Source organism: Protomyctophum parallelum, assembly GCF_964188405.1.
Source record: "Protomyctophum parallelum genome assembly, chromosome: 4".
NCBI lineage: Eukaryota > Metazoa > Chordata > Actinopteri > Myctophiformes > Myctophidae > Protomyctophum > Protomyctophum parallelum.
Window position 1 is genome coordinate 32,506,075 of NC_139700.1, and position 20,655 is coordinate 32,526,729.

Here is a 20,655-nt window from a genome sequence, read left to right on the forward strand (position 1 = left end):
CTTTTGCTTTGGCGACGCTCGCACGGGGTGGGGGCTTCTTTGAGGATCCCGTCCCCTGTGCGCCACGCCCCCTGCCCGGCGCTGTCCAGCGCGCTAGTGCTGAACAGCCAAGTGCCTGCGGAGGAACGCTGCTGAAAGGAGCCACGGACACGACGCACTTTCCACCATGAGAGAGATTCAAGTTCAGAGCTGCCAGCGTAATTTGCGTAAAGGATAATAATATCGATCGTGGACAAGTATGGAGGAGATATTTTAAATCTTTTTTGGGTTTTCTCCCCCGTTTGCCTTTGTTTCTCCCCGATGATTTGCCGTCAAAACTCCTGCGCCGTTTGGAGGTAGGCTATACAACTTGTCACCAACATGATTTGGGGTCTCGTGCTCTCCTGCCTTCTGACGCCGCTGTTTGGATACAAAACGGAGGAGCGCTTACCTTTCTTCCACGGGCATGTTTTTGAGAACTCGCCGACGGCTTCCAAAGTGAACGGACTCAGCATACCCGTTAAGCGCATCGACGCGCAAAAATGGTGCCCAGGATCCGGCGTGCACTTGAAACTGCACGGCAACGGCAGCGAGGATTTCCGCGTCTTCGCGCACCACAGACGTGGTAATATACTGCTCAAAACCTCCAGGGTTTTGGACAGAGAGACGCGCTCCGAATACCTGCTGAGCGTGGCTTTATGTTGCCGGACTTGCGCGTCGGAGGAGCGTGTTGTCTACCCGGTCGCGTCCGTAAAAGTGGACGTTCTGGACGTTAACGACCACGAGCCGGTGTTTCGCAATGCAGACATTCACATAAGTTTAAACGACACCACGGCTCTTCGCAGCGTCGTTTACAGGCTGCGAGCCGCCGACGCGGACAGCGGGAAGAACGCGGAGTTGACATATATGTCCATTCCCAAAAACGGCAGCTTCTACGTTGTCCCCAAAACGGGGGAAGTTCTGCTGGTTGACTCCATACTGGGGCTGCCTTCCACGGTGAAGTTGTACGTGTTTGCCAGAGACCACGGATGGCCTCCCCTGACCAGCACAGCCGTCGCTGTCACCGTGACTCCACACCGGTGGCACAACACGCGCCCCGCCGGGTCTAGGGGGTCGTGGGGGAGGAGGAGGAGGAGGAGGAGGAGGAGGGGGGCCAGGGCACGGCGGCTCCCCAGGGCACTGCTGGACTCTGGCAGCGTGCTCACCGCCAACGTGTCCGAGGACGCCAGCGTTGGTTCGGTCATAATGAGCCTCAGTCCCGCCCGGTTCCACACGGCCACCTTCGAGTTAATTTACCCAGACACAGACGGCAGCCCCGTCACCGTGGGGAGTGACAGCGGTGATGTGGTGATAGCCCGCCGCTTGGATAGGGAGACAGAACCTCTTGTGGAGCTCACCGTTAAAATTCAGGATAAAAGAGGTGTGTAATTGAATAATTAACTTAATGGAAAATAATTTTCTCCATGGGGGTTTTTTTTGTCACTGCATTTGCACATTAGTGCAATTTTGTCTTATAGGGCTGGGTGATAAAATCAAATATTACAATATTTTGATCACCTCAACATCGATATTGTGACAGATTGTCTATTTTTGTTATATTTGACTTAAAATATATATTTTTAAGTGATTAAGGCCTATAAGTGACAACATTTATGCCACATCACAATATCCAATATTGTTATCAGGTGATATGTCGATATAGGCCTACCTGCATATTGCCCAGCCCAAGTGTCTCTTCTGCATATACCCATCCTAATGGGCATGGACACTGCACTCATACTGCACACTTATCTCAGTTTATGTTACCTCCCCTGGGAAATAATGTTCATTGTGGTAATGTGCTCATTTAATGGGATGCTGCTATTACATTTACAAGCATGATATGGCCAAACTGCTGCCATCTGGACAGCTCTGACCTGCAGAAGGCCCTATATAACACATCCATTTACAGTACACTGTGAAGCCCTCTCAGTGTTAATTTAACTCTGATGGTGTAGAAATGGAACCAAAGGAATGCTTATGGGTCCATTTGGTTCCATTTGTTCATCAGTTCATCAGAGTAAAATTAAGTAAGTTGAATTGTAGAGTGTACCTTTAGTCACATGCATGGTTCATTCAACAGGTGTATGTTTTTGCATTAACATTATTCATTCATCAGACTAATTATTATTCATGCCAGAGCTAAGACATTCTATGTATAGGTATGGCTAATAGCTGAGTCTTTTAAGTGTTCACATTTCAAATGATTTGAAGACTTTGATAAGATGTTCGCAGGGTTATGCAGGGTGATTCATTGTTCCGTGTGTGAAAGGCTAATTGATTCAGGCTAATATATCTGCATGCAGTGTTACTATTATCTATGAATAACTTGTTTTATGTTTCAAAGCTGCACCACAGGAAATTATCAAAAAGAATAATAATCAAGCATTATTTTACCACGCTGTGTGGTATCTGTATCTGTATGCACATTGCAGTATAGTTAGAGGTGGTCTATCTTCCATTTACACCTTGGGGTATAGGATGCCTGGCTGACAGGTAGTACTGCCTGACGCTCATAAATTCCATATCTCCCCTTCCAAATAAGGGATTACCACTTGGTCATTCGGCAGTGGTTGGAGGTGGTCCCCTTACTCTTCAATTGAGACATTTAGACTGTCGGGTATAGAACACAAACCGGGTTGACAAGTAGTAATGCCAGAAGCCCATAAGCACCATATCTCCCCTGCTGGCTGAAGTGGGGTTTTCATCTTGGGTAGACAGAATTTCTGGTCGCTTGCGTCGCGTGGGATGCTGGGGTTCGAATCCCGAGTAGTACTGAAACCTACGGATTGCAGCTTTATAATCCTTGCAGAGTGCTAAACCCATCGCAAGCCTCTCTCCCGCCTCTCATCTGGAGGCATTAGCCCTCTAATCCCCCTCTCATTCACTCCCCAGTGCTGTGGATTTGGAGTGGCAATGCCACAGTCAAACAAACCTCCACAGTTCTTGGAGGGACAATGAAACTCTTACATCTATAGGATTATCTGTTGTTTTAAGTTTGCGTTGGCTTCACTTCATGCTAGAGCATGCAGTCTGCACAGGCAGTGGTGGAAGGTAACCACATGTTTGCTCAAGACGAGTATTGTAATCAAGTAAAATTCCAAGGGAGTATTTCTATATTTCAATACTTTATACTACTACTCCATTGCATTGCAGAGGCAAATATTTCACTTTTTACTCCATTACAATTATTTGAAAACTTTAGTTAGGCCTACTTGTTACTTTGATGATTTAGATTTGCGGGCGATTTCCGAAAGGTATCGCAGAAGTGCATTAATGACGATAAAGAACACCCTCTAGTGTAATATTGCAATTATACAACAGTTACCCGTAAAACTATAGCTCAGTGGCCTTGTGGTTAGAGTGTCCGCCCTGAGACTGGGAGGTCGGGTTCAATCCCCGGCCGGGTCATACCAAAGACTCTAAAAATGCATGGGACCCAGTGCCTCCCTGCTTGACACTCAGCAACAAGGGTTGGATTGGGGGTAAGTCCTTGTGACATACAGAGTCATGTCCAGGGGGTGTACTTGTACATCAAGCTGCCTCACGCTACGGAAACAGTATAGGCTCATGGCTCTGCAAGGCTACTTACCTGTAAAACTATAGATAATCGCCAACAAATTATATTTCTTTAATGACAGATGTAGTCACTACGACCACAAATGTCCCAAGAAACTAGCTAGCCTAGCCACGAAGTCTGCTGCGCTCTGGGAGAAAAACACATGCTGAAATCTTTGTTTTGATCAGGTGTTTCTATATGCGCTGGTTTAAGGAACGGCTAGAAGCTGTTTCAACCAATGAGATTGCTTCCTCGAAACAACCTGTTGTATATTATTAGTACAATACATGCATTAACCACATCGTATTTTGGAACAAAATTTGTACTTGGTCCTTCACCACTGCACCCCCCTCCTTTTTGTTGTAACTCGTGTCACATTTGCCATTGACAATGAATGGAGAATTTACGTCATACAGTATGTGTCTGAGCAAATCAATGTTACGTCATGATGATGTATGATAAGTGCGCCCCTCACTTCACACAGGTGTGATTTCCCCCCCTACACCATCAACAGACTTTCAGCAGATTATAATTGTGCTGCACAGCACGCAACAGAAATGGAATTTGTCTTATTCTCATTTGAATCGTCTGTTGTTGTTTTGTTTTTGTGTGGAATGTTCCAAACAATCTAGATGGTAATTGTAAGACTCTCTGGGACACATTCTTATGAGGAGGTAAAAAAATATATTTGTTGGTAGAATAATTCGTCGCATTTATTCAAATGCTTCCTCCTTACATGTTTCTTCTCTCACCTGCCAACTTCTCTTCTCCTCATCAAAGGCATGGCATGCAATTTATCCTGTGAGCATTCCAGACAGAATCCTGCTATGAGGGAGGGTCTCTCTTCTCCCACATGGTGCCAGTTTAATGGCGAGAATGTTTGAAGTGATTTATCAAAACGCACTCATAAGGGTCCTGTTTGGTTCCATTTGTTCACTCTCTGACTGAATTCGAGGCTCTAGCAATGGTGTCCATTTTAGATGGTATATAGTGAATTTGGGGACGGATTTGCAGCTAATCTCCTACTAGAATTGGCCTGCCACTGTTGCATGTGGAATTGCTTTGGGATTTTATAATGAAAATGTGGTGCTTGTGCATGTGAGAAAGAGAACGCCAGATGACGTGATGAGACACTGATGATAAAGAGATAGAGAGACTTAGAGAGAGAGAGAGAGAGAATTATTGAGAGGAATAGAGAGTGAGAGATACTCTTTTTATGTATGAGACTACGTAGTCAGACACCTTGAAACTGACCTTAGCCGAAGTGGTCAGCAAAATAGCTATTTAATAGCACACCTTGGTGTGGAACTGTCTCTTTCTATTCCACTGCTGTGTGTGTGTGTGTGTGTGTGTGTGTGTGTGTGTGTGTGTGTGTGTGTGTGTGTGTGTGTGTGTGTGTGTGTGTGTGTGTGTGTGTGTGTGTGTGTGTGTGTGTGTGTGTGTGTGTGTGTGTGTGTGTGTGTGTGTGTGTGGACTCCCTGTGGAGCAGAGCTGTCCGTGGTGCTGATTTTCACCTGCTGTTTGCCTGACAGGTAGCATTGACAGATGTTCCCTCTGCAACAGTGCCGTATCCAACTATAGTATAGTTGGATACGGCACGGAGTCTTGTATATGTATAGTTACTATACATATACAAGACTCCGTCTGCGTGTCGGGTACTGCACTATGTATAGTATCCATAATTGGAAGTGCAGGTCAAGTGTTCCAAGTGCTGAAATGTAGCTATGAATCCACTTTTGTCGCCATTGGCTTAGTTAATACATGCCCTCATGGCAGCTATAATGTCTTTATTTTGGTCCACAACCACACAGCATGTCACTCCAAGCCAACACAAACTGTATTATACAACAAGCGCTCGTGAGACATTTGCCGGCATCCACATTAGGGATTCACCATCATCGTCCAAAGCCAGTCCACTATGCCGAATAACCCTGTAGGTATTAATAATGCAGCAGGGCTTTTTTTCCCCCTGCATAACCTCTTCATCATAGCTGTGCTGTATATGGAGACTGGTAGGTGGATGGAATTAGGCCATGACTTCATGAGTCATTGTTGCTGTTTTGTCTGCTCCACAGGGTAAGGTACATAATTTAGATTTGTATCAAAGCCACATTTTGCTTTTTGTTGCCTCTCCAAAATGTTTGTGTACCTGAGAGGGTGTCTGCCCATAGATCCGAAGTCCCGTTAGTCCGATTTAGAACAGTGATTTAGAAAAGCACTTCTCAAAATAGCAGATAAGCTCACAGCGTGTCGCTGCGTGTCGCTGCTTGTGCATCTGATCATTTTTGAAAAATCTTGAAAGTGCTTGACATTTTTGAAAACCCATATCTTCTCTTCTCAGCCCGGGGTCCCAAAAAAAAACATTTTCAGATGTGGGTGTCCACGGCCAAAATACATTATACATACAAATACATTTTGGGGGTCCTTGGCATGAAAACACTCACTGATTTAGAAGGCATTCGTAGAATCAGCCTCAGGTTTAATACCAATACTTTAATCTCTGAGTTGCGGCAGAGATGGAGGTGTGTGGAGGTGTAGGTGTGTGTTGTTGGTTGGGGTTAGGTGGAGGTGGGGGTGTCGTACCGCAGTGGTTTCTGATGTGGGCAGAATTGCTTTCAGCCAGTGCTGGTAATCACCTCGACTCAAGAGTGTTTTATCAGAGAACCATGTCCCTCCCTCCCTCCCTCCCTCCCTCCCTCCCTCCCTCCCTCCCTCCCTCCCTCCCTCTCTCTCTCTCCCTCCCTCCCTCCCTCCCTCCCTCCCTCCCTCTCTCTCTCTCTCCCTCCCTCCCTCTCTCTCTCTCTCTCTCTCTCTCTCTCTCTCCCTCTCTCGCTCTCTCTCTCTCTCGCTCTCTCTCTGAGTCTATCTCTCTCTCTCATCAGTGTCTCATCTCATGCTGTCTTCTAATCCAATTTACTCAATTTTCCTGCAGGTTTGTACCAATATATTTGTATATCCCCCATGTGATGTGAAATTAATTGAGAAGAGAACTGATCTCGTTGTATTAGTAGTAATTTGTGACTCTGGGGTTGTTTGTTTAAGTAGAAAACAATTCCACAAAAGGCTGCCTGCGTTTATTCAATTTGGTAAAGCGAGGGGGGTGGGGGGGAGCCTCAGGTGATTGCTTTAGCTTGTTTTTGTTTGTTTCTTTGTGCAGGCATCTGTGAATGTCTCACAACTGTGCATGCGTGTGGTGTGGTGGGTTTGCATATGATTCCCCCCCCCCCACGTGCTCAATGGTGTTGTTGTCGTTACAGTTCAGGCTGGAAGTGTTTCTACCATAGAGGGTCAAAGTTATTGCTTTTTACGCTGTGCCGCGAGGCTGCGCCTGTCACCGTTTGATTTGCGCTCCATTTCACTGATATGGAGAGACTATGTCTGAGCTCCATACATCCCTGCAGCTCTCCCCTCTCTCTCTCTCTCTCTCTCTCCCCAGTGTGCTGTGGTGGAAGTGTTGATTTTGTTGACAAAAACTATGACGAAAAATGTTTTCACTGAGACAAACTATATACAAACTAAGCAGTAGAACTAAAAGACAAGTCATTTTTATTTGGTTGCGCTCAGTGTTGCGCTCTGAAAATAGCAGATCTACAAACTTGTAGATCTGCTATTTTCAGCATGCAGCCAAGTGTAAAATCGGGGCATTAGGACGCCATCAAGGCTGGCCAAGTAAGTTATACAGTACTTAAGTACAGTACTCCACCACTACTGAGCTCCATGCATCCATGCAGCACTGTGTTCTCCTCTCGCTCACCCTCACCAAGTGTTTTTTTCTGGAGAGTTCAGTCAGTGCCAGGGTTCCTTCAGGATGGGATTAAGTACTGGGCACCAGTCAGAGCCAAAATAATAGAGTGCGGCACTGATGTACGAGGGAGGCCAGATTTTCTTTTTAAGAGAGGAATACAACAGTAATATGTGTAGCGGAGAGAGGTCAGTGACCGGCGCTAGTGCCGACGCGTGGTCACAGAGCGTGGCTCTGAGATGAAAAGGTTTGGTAGAAAGATGAAAGATGAAAGGGGGGGGGGGGGGGGATGGGAAGGATAAAGAGAAGAATATTGTACGACGAGAACAAGTTTCCACATTAGGGAGCGAGGGAACAAAGGAAGGAGAAAGAGAAGGATGATGTGTACATGTAAAACAAGTGTTCACATTAGGGAGCCGAAGGAAGCTCAAATTAAATTGTGCTTTCCTCGTTTCCCTCAATCCCTAATGTGGACACCTGTTTGCTCGATTGATGCTGCATCGCGCGCCAAATATAGCGCATCTGCTGTTTTTGAACGAGGCTTAACCCTAACACCAATTACTTTTTGAGGTGGATGCCTGTTACTTCCCAATAACAATCACTTTCGCCCTATAAACTTCGTAGAATGGCAAATAGTGAAAATCGTACAGATGTAACAAGTCACATGTCACATCGAGATGCGTTTTGGCAGCTTATAGATCTGCTATTTTGGAATAGCAGTATATAGTACGTATAAGTGGTTAAAGTCGGACTGCAGTAGCTTTTTCGGTCACGTGAAAGCAAGGGTTTAGAAGATTTAGAACACTTTCCTGGGGTCTTTATGTGTGTAAAATGTGGGTTTAGATATTTTAGATTTTAGCAGTGTCCATAATGTCATGGACACTGGGCTCACTTACTTCCTGGACTACATGTTGTCTCAATAAGACAGCCCTCCCCCTATCCACAAAGAAGAGCAGTGCACCAAAGCATTATGGGAATTGTAGTCCAGGAAGGAAGTGAGCCCAGTGTCTGTGACGCAGGTTGTGCTTATAACCACGCCCCCAGGAAAGTTTAATTTACTGAGGTTAAGGTTAGGGTTAGGTTTAGGCTGTCAATCACAGCGACTGGCCAACCCGTGTAGGCTTTGGTATGACGTGTCTGTGACATCATGGACACTGCTGAAATCTGAAATATCTAAAACCACATATTTCACATAAAGACCCCAGGAAAGTGTTCTAAATCTTCTAAATGTCATTAACATATGTTTTTTTGCAAAATGGGTCTCCCTTTAATTTGGAAGTTACAGTCTGAAAGGAAGCCTGTCTTTTCGAACCAATCAGAGCGTCCCATCCCTTCATGCTATGGGACGTTTAAATCTCAATCACTGCAGCCGTGTCCAGCTGAGCTACTGTTTCTTTACAATGAGAGAGATAGACGGCCAGTACATTTCATGTTTGCTACTACCTATCTTATTTCTAACCTATAACGTTTTCAGATACATGTTGTGGAGTGCTGATTAAGTTTAAAATGAGTAATATACTGTCTGATGTCATCTTGAATGAGATTCAGAACTGAGTAGTTCTGTAATTTAAACCAGCTGTGTTTGGATGAACATGCTATATGGGAATCACACAGGTGAACAAAATCAAGTTTCATTTAAATTCATACAGGTATGTCATCACGCAGCAAGTTTATTTTATTATTATTTTACGATTTACTTTATTTTGGGGCTTTTATGCCTTTAGTAGACTGACGGGTAATGGGGAGAGAGGCGGGGAGTTACACGCAGCAAAGGTCGTTGGGATCGGGACTCGAACCCGCAACACGCTGTCAGGCTGGCATTGCAGCAGGCACGTGCAGAGAGTGTTAGAGAGGCAGGGGCTGAATGCCATAAGAGGGCACTTTTATAAAAATAGCAGATCTACAAGCTCACAACGTGTCATGCTGCGACGCGTTGAGAGCTTGTAGATCAGCTATTTTCGGGGCGCAACCCTGCACTCTTTATCTACTGGAGATGCGGTGTGCAACATGGATAATTAGTTCAATGCAAAATGCTGCGTTCAAGTTCAGGAGACTTCCGAAGGAAAAAAAACAGTTCCCCTGAATGCTGCCTTAAGGTATGGCATGGAAAGGAGAGGAGGGCATTTGCATCATAGTAAATGCTGCTTTCGTGGTCTGGAGAGGGCAGTTGCTTTACAGGGCTGAAGCCCCCTTTGATATCTATGTGTGCACGTCCCTGCATTGCAGCCTATAGAGGGTGCCCAGACCACCACGCCGGCGGCCCGGCCACATTTTTATTTTGTATGGACTTTTCATATCTTTTCCATTGTTATGGCATCTATTGTTATGTATGCCCATATTATGACCACGGATGTGCTTTAAAAGTGTAATCTTTTTTATTTTCATTTCAGTAGGTCTTTAAAACCCAAATGGTCCGAAATCGCTAGATTTCCAATAGTGTATCCCCTAGTCTACACGTGCTCTGCCTGTGTAGGCTACTTGTCGTGTGTGCGTGCGCATGTACTGTATGTGTGTGGTGGTGGGGGGGGGAGACTTTTAATAGGTTAGATGTAATTGTACCGAGCTGTGTGTGTGTGTGTGTGTGTGTGTGTGTGTGTGTGTGTGTGTGTGTGTGTGTGTGTGTGTGTGTGTGTGTGTGTGTGTGTGTGTGTGTGTGTGTGTGTGTGTGTGTGTGTGTGTGTGTGTGTGTGTGTGTGTGTGTGTGTGTGTGTGTGTGTGTGTGTGTGTGTGTGTGTGTTTCTGTCTGTCTGTGGGATACATAGCAGAGGGAGACAGAAATGTATTGAACAAAAGGGCAAGGTGTTCCACATTTTCTTTGGAAGCAGTTAGGGGCCAAATGGAGGGAGGATGAGAAGAACAGAGTCAGCTGCCCTTTGGAGGAACACGGGTGAAGCGAGACAAAGAGAGAGAGAGCGAAAGGACTGGATTTTATGCCTAGCAAATTGAGAGAGACAGAGAGAGAATACGATCGTTAGTGAGTGTTTGGTTTGATTTGATTTGACGTGACTTGATTTTGAGTCTGTGGATCTTAATGAGCTGATCAAATACTTTTTGAAATTGAAGTTTTGTCAAATTGCCACTGATAATGATCATAAGTCCACTGTATTAATTCCAGTGTAAAATGTCATGATTCATATGGTCAAAGGAAATGCATATGGCATTTTCATTATATTGTCTAAATGCAACGGGGGGGTTGCAGTTGGACGGTAGTTAGTAGTGGTAGAGCTCGGGTCATTTGATTTAAAAATAGGAATAACCTTTGTGACCTGTACTTCTCTTGGAACAACAGCTGTTTCTGGGGAAGTCACAAATATGTAAATTAGTGGGTCAGTGGGTCACCTCTTTCACAAGAGTTGCAGTAATTTCATCATGTCCCAGCTGGTGGTGATAATAATCACCACCAGTGTGCTCGTGGTGGCGCAGTGGCCTGCCCAGTGCCCACCCTGCAGAGTCTATAGGGGGTTGTGGCGCATCCAGTTCAGCTGAATATACCAACAGTTTGCCGTGTTCTGGGTAAGGAAGCCGGGCGGGGAGGGTGATCATTGTCACTGCAAGTATTCCTATGGGCAGGTGAGCCAGTCGGGTACAACAGAAGTGGCAAAATAATTGACTACTCCAAATTTACGAGTTAAAAAAAGACTGGCTATGATACAGTATTTTGTATCTGTCTGGTGACAGATACTATAATAATAACAATAATAACTAGAACTGCACTCTGTCGAGTGCATACTTGCTTGTTGCACACTAGTAGGCCATAAATGGCCAACTAGTGCGCAAGCAGAGCGCGCAAGTCCTTTCGACCGCTGTAAACTGTCAAATCTCAGTATCTCTGTGAAGGAACGTTTGAAATGTATAGTTTTTAGATGTAACTATTTGCTACCTACCTACTTTATGCATATAAACACCTAGTATTATTAAGTATGACTCAAGTTTATATCTATATAAGTTTGGGTGAAGAGCTAGTCATACATATACACACCACGTACTCTGGTCCCAGCAGATCAGGCACAACTTGCTATTTTATTTTTACTGATTATGTATATATTATACGTATGACTAGCTCTAAATGATGACGTAAGAGATATGGTCATTTGTGGTCGTTTGGTCCCAGCAAAGCAGGCATATACTATATAGGCATATACTATCTATATATAGTATATATATATACTATATAGAGTGTGTAGTTGTAAGTTGATTAGCGGTATACTGTGGTTACTGTGGTCCCAGCAGATCAGGCACAATTTGCTATTTTATTTTTACTGATTATGTATATAGTATACGTATGACTAGCTGTAAATGATGACGTAAGAAATATATATAGTATATATATAGTATATAGGCATATACTATATACGTATACATATATACTATACAGAGTGTGTAGTTGTAAGTTGATTAGCGGTATACTGTGGTTACTTTGCGCCAAAAACTGTGACAGCTGTCCCGCCATTTGATGTTTATGCAAGAAAACAGCAAATATGTGCCTGGTTTGCTGGGACCAAACGACCACAAATGACCATATTTCTTACGTCATCATTAAGAGCTAGTCATACATATACACACCACGTACTCTGGTCCCAGCAGATCAGGCACAATTAGCTATTTTATTTTTACTGATTATGTATATAGTATACGTATGACTAGCTCTAAATGATGACGTAAGAAATATATATAGTATATATATAGTATATAGGCATATACTATATACGTATACATATATACTCTATACTCTATACTGTATAAAGTGTGTAGTTGTAAGTTGATTAGCGGTATACTGTGGTTACTTTGCGCCAAAAACCGTGACAGCTGTCCCGCCATTTGATGTTTATGCAAGAAAACAGCAAATCTGTGCCTGGTTTGCTGGGACCAAATTACCACAAATGACCATATTTCTTACGTCATCATTAAGAGCTAGTCATACATATACACACACCACGTACTCTGGTCCCAGCAGATCAGGCACAATTTGCTATTTTATTTTTTACTGATTATGTATATAGTATACGTATGACTAGCTCTAAATGATGACGTAAGAAATATATATAGTATATAGGCATATACTATATACGTATACATATACTCTATACTCTATACTGTATAAAGTGTGTAGTTGTAAGTTGATTAGCGGTATACTGTGGTTACTTTGCGCCAAAAACCGTGACAGCTGTCCCGCCATTTGATGTTTATGCAAGAAAACAGCAAATCTGTGCCTGGTTTGCTGGGACGAAATGACCACAAATGACCATATTTCTTACGTCATCATTAAGAGCTAGTCATACATATACACACCACGTACTCTGGTCCCAGCAGATCAGACACAATTTGCTATTTTATTTTTACTGATTATGTATATAGTATACGTATGACTAGCTGTAAATGATGACGTAAGAAATATATATAGTATATATATAGTATATAGGCATATACTATATACGTATACATATATACTCTATACTCTATACTGTATAAAGTGTGTAGTTGTAATTTGATTAGCGGTATACTGTGGTTACTTTGCACCAAAAACCGTGACAGCTGTCCTGCCATTTGATGTTTATGCAAGAAAACAGCAAATCTGTGCCTGGTTTGCTGGGACAAAATGACCACAAATGACCATATTTCTTACGTCATCATTACGAGCTAGTCATACATATACACACACCACGTACTCTGGTCCCAGCAGATCAGGCACAATTTGCTATTTTATTTTTATTGATTATGTATATAGTATACGTATGACTAGCTCTAAATGATGACGTAAGAAATATGGTCATTTGTGGTCATTTGGTCCCAGCAAAACAGGCACAGATTTGATGTTTTTCTGCATAAACATCGAATGGCGGGACAGCTGTCACGGCGGAAGAGACGGGGCGAAAACATTACTTGCGCGCTCTGCTTGCGCAAGTAATAACAGCTTGATAGCTAGTTATGGGACGTCCTCTTGTGCCAAGAGACATATCCACATATTTATTGTACAAAGAATTAATTAAAATGATATCAATTCAAGTGTGCAGGCTTTCCCACCAGAGAGGTGTGACTGTATAGGTCTACCGTCGCCTTCTGTCTTTGCAATAACGTATTCATAGTTTAACGTTTCTTTGATATTATTTGATGGCGCCTAAATGTGATCACTGAAAGACTGGGGATTGGTGTCACACCAGGTTGGGGTCACACCGATAACTGATCAGAGTCCTGGGATGTGTACTTATGTGTGTGGGTGTTCATGTGGTGCTTGGGTGTCAGAATTTGGGTGCATGTGAGCACATGCATGTGATGCTTTTCAACTTGAATCACTTTCTTGACTGCCAATTTCTATTCCGTTCTCAGTGGGGAAAGTGAATGCAGTGCATTGGCTCTGTTGTGTTTCCGTCTCTCACTTCCCATCATGGAGGTTTAATACTGTGTGGACTAATCAGACCGTAACAAATCTGTAGTCCTGCTGGGATTTCCTGACTCTGCGGTGAGGGAGTATGGGCCCGACAACATGGCAGGTTCCCAAACCATTCTGTGAATCGTCGAAGGTCATTGTTACCTGCAGTGTGTTTTGGTCCCTTTGTGCCCAAATAAAGTCTTGAGTTCTACTTGGTTGCACATCAAGTCGTGCAGCCAAAATATCCGATACACTATAGCTGTGAGCTTAGGAATTTGACCACCATCTGCAGCATCCGTTTGGCAGCCAGTTTTTGTCCATGTTTGACATGGCAGGTCCCTTCTTATCTGCAGCGAGGTCACACGCAGTGACAGTTGTTTAACCCTTTTGACGATTGTTTAACCCATTATAAATGTGCAGATCTGCAAGCTCGTAGTGCGGCACAGAGTGAAAATCGTGAAAATCGTGAAAATGTGGCGCAAGTCTTTGAATATATATTATTTCAGAGCGAACGTTTTTAACTCCTCTTTGCTTCTGTGAGGTCACTGGAACAACATATTTTCACTCAGATGGGGGTCGGCGGCCAATTACATATATGTTTGCCTTTTATTGATTCTTTTGAAGGGACAGACAGTAGGCTGACAGGAAACGGGAGAGAGATGGGGGGATGACATGCAGTAAAGGCCGTGTCGGGTCCGGGAGTCGAACCCGCGGCACACTGCGACTGGATTACCAGTCCGGTGCCCAGACCGTTACGCTACGGCCTGGGCCACGTATGTTCTTTTGTGCGTGTTTACAAACACTAAAACCACAATTCATCCTTATTTTTAACCAAAGAATGTTAAAATGTTGCGAAAAAGAAAAAGTAGCATAGCAGTTGGGTTATCATCATTAAACAGCAGAGTGTGTTTACAAATTCAACCATGTTATAAATGAATCAATAATTTAGACCGGCAGCCCAGAACTTATTTTAATGAATACAATGTTATTCAAACCAAAATCTTGTATGCTACAGTATATTAATACAACAGAACTAGTACATCTGCAGTGGTTACCATTGAGACATTTAGTTGAGGACATTTATTTTCCCGTCAACATGCGACACGACAGGTGTTCCATACTGACACATCAACTATCCAGTGTTCTAGTGGATGTTGGTCACCGTAGTGGTTCTCACAGTGAGGTCTATAGGAACTATCAGGGTTCATTGAGGGGGTTCTAAATGTACCCTTACAGGGCTCTAACTCTTGAGAGTGTACAAATGGAACCAATTGGACCCTTAACGGGTCCATTTGGTTCCATTTGTACACTACAGTTATGGGGATCCTCGGAATTATAAACGAGGACAACCACTGTCGTCGTCCAGCCTTGGGTGCGAGAATATGTTGAAAAGATATTATATACTGTATATTGGTAAGGTGGGAAAAGTGGCTGTCAGCAGGGAACGGAGCGTGTGCAGCATTGATGTAATGGCAGCGTGCAGAGCAGTGATGTTATTATGTGGTCATGGGGCAGACCAAGGCTTTGCATTATTGATGTCCATTACGGCAGACTCTCTGCAGTCCAGACGAGCCATCAGGGGAGGTGGTGTCTGTCAGGTAAATGTCCCCGCTGCCCTGCACTGGTACGACATGACTCCCAGTCTCAGAGCACTTTTCATGCAACCTGCTCCCTCCCCGCGTGTCTTGATAAATGAACACAAGTTGTACATCTCACGAGGGGCCCGTCACCCGCCGAGGAGGTTTCTCAGTTATTAAATCTGATCCACCGTGCAGCGCAGCAGGAGGGCACGCTTTTGTTTGGTCTTTATTCCACTTCCTTCAACACAGATTTAATGTGCTGTGACTGGTGATTAATAAACCGCTGAAGTCCAATTTTCAGAGCGTTTCAATTCGTCTTTCAATTCTTCCAAACAACCGAATCTACAAACTCATAATGTAATGTAAGCCATAGGACGGGTCGGGTTGTTATTTTTTGCCAATAAGGAAAAGGAGCATGCTCAGAATAGGAGGTCAGGGATAAAGTGGTTGAATTCAGAGAGTACGCCACCCCCACACTCTCCCCCGTCTACCTTCCACCCGTACCTTTGGCCTTGGCGCCACCTTGGCAATGCTTTGTAGCCGTTCCGTGGCATTTCACCAGAGGCTTGGATTGATTTTGTGCTATATTGATTAACCGGGAGCTGTTTTGCTCCCAGTCCCAGTCACAAAACATCACTTTAAACAACAATTTATATGTAGAGGAACGGGCCACGGCGGACCACATTGTGGATAGTTTACAAAGTCATGCATCGAGGCAGATGTTTGATTGAGTGGAGGTGTTTATAGAACCCCCCCTAAAACACTCCAATCAATCAGCCCCTCAGACAAGCCCGCCTATAGACCAGACAAAGAAGATTGGAGCTGGCATTGGGATATGCTGTGGGAATTCAATGTCTTGTGTTTATTTATCTATGTGGTCTTGAAATCCTCAACCTTTTGTTGTACCCAGAGGCCCAATTAACTGAGCATAACAATGGCTGTGGCTCATCTCTCGGTCGCCCCAAACTGGCACTGATAAACACACCAGATATAGAGACAAACACACAAGTTTTGCCGGGTGAAAGAGGTTTCGACTGCCAGAGAGAAATATCACATGGTTGGTTGCCTAGCGAGATATCTTGACATGCTGTGGACTCTTGCTTCAGAGTAAGTCACTGAAATTGCACTAATGGTGCAGCAGCAAATTTGTGCCCAGAGAACTCACCGTAAAGACGAAAACATGGGGTCCTCTTGACCCCGTGTCCAGCTCCCATTCTGACAGCACCAGCAAATGTATTGTCACATCAACTTTAATGTCAGTAAAAATAATTCTTTGTCGCCTCTCCTCAAAAACAGAGGCTACATGAACCACTGGTTCTCAATGTGGAGTCCGAAGACCTCGTGGTCCTTGAGGGCGTTCCAGTGGGGGGTCTCCAGCAAAAATGAGGAACAGTTCAATCACTTAAGCCAAAAATAGCAGCTCTACTGGTCTATCAAATACGTATTCAAATACTTAAGAACCACTGATAGAATCCTTTAGAAATTGATGACCATGCACAATATGCACATGGTTCACTTATTAAATCAATTCTGGGAGATGGAGAGACAAGGGACTCATCATATCCAGAGGATGACTGATTACTCAGAGCAGGTGCCTTCGATGCTGAGACCAAATTTAGTGCCTCTTCAAACTGATGAACGACATGTAGAGACTCAAAGCAGCGAGCGCCGCCGGGGCAGTGAGGGCTTGGAAATTTGCACACTCACACACCTGTGTTTGTGTGCATGTGTGTGTGTGGTGTGTGGCCTTGTGTTGCAGTGCATCCGTCATGCGTCCATACGCATGCTTGGGCCTGCATAGGAATGAAAAAATAAAATTAAGAATAAAAAAAAAACAAGGGGTGAAATAGTTTATTGAACTAATTGATTTGATTGATTATAAATACATTTTAAATTTTTTAAATTTTAAATTAAATAATACATACAAAATAATCTTTAGACTAGAGCAGCGGCCCGTGCAACATGTCTGTGCAGTCGGCCGGCCCGTCATGGTCATACCAATAAAACATATTTTTGTTCTGCTTTCAGTGAGGAAAAGTAATTTCTAGCGTTTCTAACCACACGATACGATCAAGCTTTTGTTCCTGCTGACAAAAAGTGGGCGTGTTGTTGTCGATTTACAAGTCCACACGCACAGCTGCAGCATACATCCACGACGCGTTGAGCTCGCGTTCGGTAACAACACCGTCATGAGAAAGTGCACAGGCGCGGACAGAAAACAGTATGTTTTGTGCTTGTGCAAAGATCCTCCTGGCTTGTTTCGGAAAGGATCAATATGTATGTGAATGTCGCCCAAATCAAACCTGATTTAGCTGATTTATGAAACTATTTGTTTTAATTTGTAGGCAGTAATGACTGAATGTCACTGGAAGATATTCATGATTCTCTGTTGTGTTTGTCAAGCCACTGAAGCCAGCTGTAGGCAGATGTTTTCAAGTATAGGCCTATATTTGAGTATTTTGCCTTTTTTCTGACTTGCTCTTTTTGCACTTACTCTTTTACATTGTTGCACTGTTGTTACTATTCACATTTGGCCTGGGCCTCACATTTGGTGAATGAAGCCTGATTCTTGATTTGGAATCAAGTATGTCCAGAGAGCCTTATTATATCCAGAGAGCCTGAACCCATTAAGTAGGAAACTGTTGGTTTCCAAAACTAATTTATAGATATTATTTGTACCAGTCCATGAGACTGTGATATGGCTCATTAATTTCAGTAGTATTGGCCTCTTGGTTATCTCTGATATTTGATTTATTTGCAACAGTAGTCTGTTCATGTTTTCATCACATTGTGTGAATAAAAGCCTAATTTTGTAACTTAATTTCATTATTAATTAATTCCATGTCATGACAATAATTTTGTTCAATGAGGTTTGGCCTTTCCTAGATGCAAATATAGTCTGTTTTCTGTGTGTTTCCTCAATTTTTAAACTACTCATAGTAGGACCAACATTATTTGGGCTGCTTGGACTTCTGGTATTTTGCTGAGTGACCCCTGAGCCATCCTAAGTTGAGTAGCCATGGACTAGACTAGAGGATCATAATGGGAAAATCCTCTGTGATATGGTGTTTGCTTTATGTGGACGTGCTGATGTGCTCTTTACACAATGTTGTTTGCCTTTTGTTATTTGCTCCATCTGTTTTGGACGATTCGCCAATGTCTCATTCCAAGTAACTCTGGTGTGCGTGCGTGTGGGTGCGTGCGTGCGTGCATGGGCACATGGCATGTGCCCATGCCACATGCGTGTTTGACTGCAAATTGATGTCCGTTCTCAGTCAGGGGACCAAGTGAACATGCGTGACTCTCTCTCTCTCTCTCTCTCTCTCTTTCCCTGTTATCTCTTATTTCCAGGTCTTAGGCGTTAATTCAGTGATAACGCCACCGTGCAATCCATATGAAGTCCCACTGAACGCAAACACATAAGGCTTAAGACTCGCCAGGATATTTTACGCATTGGGGGAGTGTTCATATGTTAATTAAAGGGTAAGACCACTTTTTGAGAGGTTTGGGTTGTTTTCTTACCTTATTATGGGCAAACTAGTCCATTCCATGAGTTATTTCGCTCCGTTGTGTTGTTTATTAGCAATTTAAGAAATGACAAATAGTTGCTCATTGACTTCCATTGTAACGGGGAAACAGCTCTCAAAGTCACTCTTTTAGCACACAAACCAACGCTGATTCTGACAGTTTATGACATCATGCGGTTTTATTTTTAAGATAGATTCATAAAGTTAATATTTTGGTTGGAGATATAAGTACTCCGGCGTTCCCAACTCTCGCGGGGACATCTTGCAAGGTTTCGTTTGTAAACAAGTCGCCGCGCTGTTTGAGATGCACCCAGCTGCAGCCTTGCATACTTAATAGATTGTGATTGTCATTACATTCTCTATGAGCAGTAACGTGTGGGTGACAGCCTACTTACAGTATATGTATCAAATATGGTTTTATTCAACTGCAATCAAAGGTTACAGCTTCTAATGCAAGCATTGGGATTCCGACGATTATGACCATGCATGCACTTGGCCATTTCTCCTTTCAATATGATGTTTCTTTCTCTTTTGGTCTCACCTCTTAACGCACGGAAAATAGCACTGCGTCTTGCATTGATCTTTAGAGTGCACTGATCTTTAAGTAACGCCCAAACACACCCACTAATTCAGAGTCATGCATGTTGACGTATAGCACCACGTGAGCGCAAATTACTGCATCCATACCATAATAGCTAAATGGCATTGGTCACGCCTCCACGTCGTAAGTTAACTAATACGGTTAATAGAGGCCTCTGTGTCTTGGTCTCTCTTTATCTAGTATTGGAGGCTTAAAGTTGTAGTGAAATGAAAAATACGTTTTTCACACTTTTAGACTGTGGTCATCATATGGGCATACATACAATGGATGCCAAAAAATGGTGCTGCGTGATGACGTGTCGAGGCCCACATAATAAAAGCCAATAAAAATGAAGCTCACCAGTTTGATTCCCATATATGCACGTCCGTCAGAACACAGGTGCTACTGATTACAGAAATCCTCAGTTTTTAATCCAATTGAAGATGACAGTTTATTACTCGTTTTCAACCGAATCATCACGCTAATGTATATAGGTTGTGTACAGGTTAGAAAAACATCAGCTGGCGTTTCTGCTGTCTCTCTGTCACTTTGTAAACAAACCACTGTGCATGAGACGGACGTATAGGACCCATAGCCTGGAGGGATGCAACGCTCTGATTGGTTCAGAAACTTCAGAACCAGCGTTTCCAGCATAGACGAGCTGAAATTTCAAAATAAACTGCCCACCATTTCCGTTTCACTACGCCTTTAATACCACAGACTTATCAGACCATATGGTCAGCAGCACAGCCTTATCATGACTTGTCCAGATCGGCAGCATGCTGTCATTAGAAGTGTGCAAACATGCTGACACACGCTACTGCTGCCAAACGCCAAGGACCAGGAGCAGGGAAGAAGAACACTGCGTCCAGTGCTCTCCTCACAACTCCGTAACTCTGTAAAGTCACATTCATGCATGAATGAATGAATGAATAGTTTTATTTCGGTCTTAAAACAACATGTACATGATTATTACAGCAGCTAAATCATTTTACAGGACATGTTTGGACCGAAAAAGGTGTAGGCTGAAGCCGTACAGTGCCTATCCTTTTTTACTTACTTATCTTACATTAATGCAAAATAATAACAAAGACGAACAACAAAAAATAGAAATAGAAAATAAGGAAAAACTAAATATATATATATATATATATATATATATATATATATATATATATATATTTTTTTTTACATCCATCCATGCTTTGTTGCATGACAGTGTCGTGCTGAAAATAGCAGATCTATAAGTTCACAACGCGTCGTGAATGCGACGAGTTGTTAG

General features: G+C 43.3%; 1 protein-coding gene across 1 annotated transcript in view; it reads left to right on the forward strand.

Annotated features, from left to right (window-relative positions):
* Positions 1–360: 360 nt before the first annotated feature.
* The window catches only part of LOC310857788 (neural-cadherin-like), a gene marked incomplete at its 5' end in the record, with an annotated part of 256,098 nt that continues 235,803 nt past the window's right edge, over positions 361–20,655 (forward strand). Inside the window, one exon of the mRNA XM_083763673.1 lies at positions 361–1,399. Coding sequence (XP_083619799.1) covers positions 361–1,399 — 1,039 coding nt within the window. The remainder of the gene's footprint in view (positions 1,400–20,655) is intronic.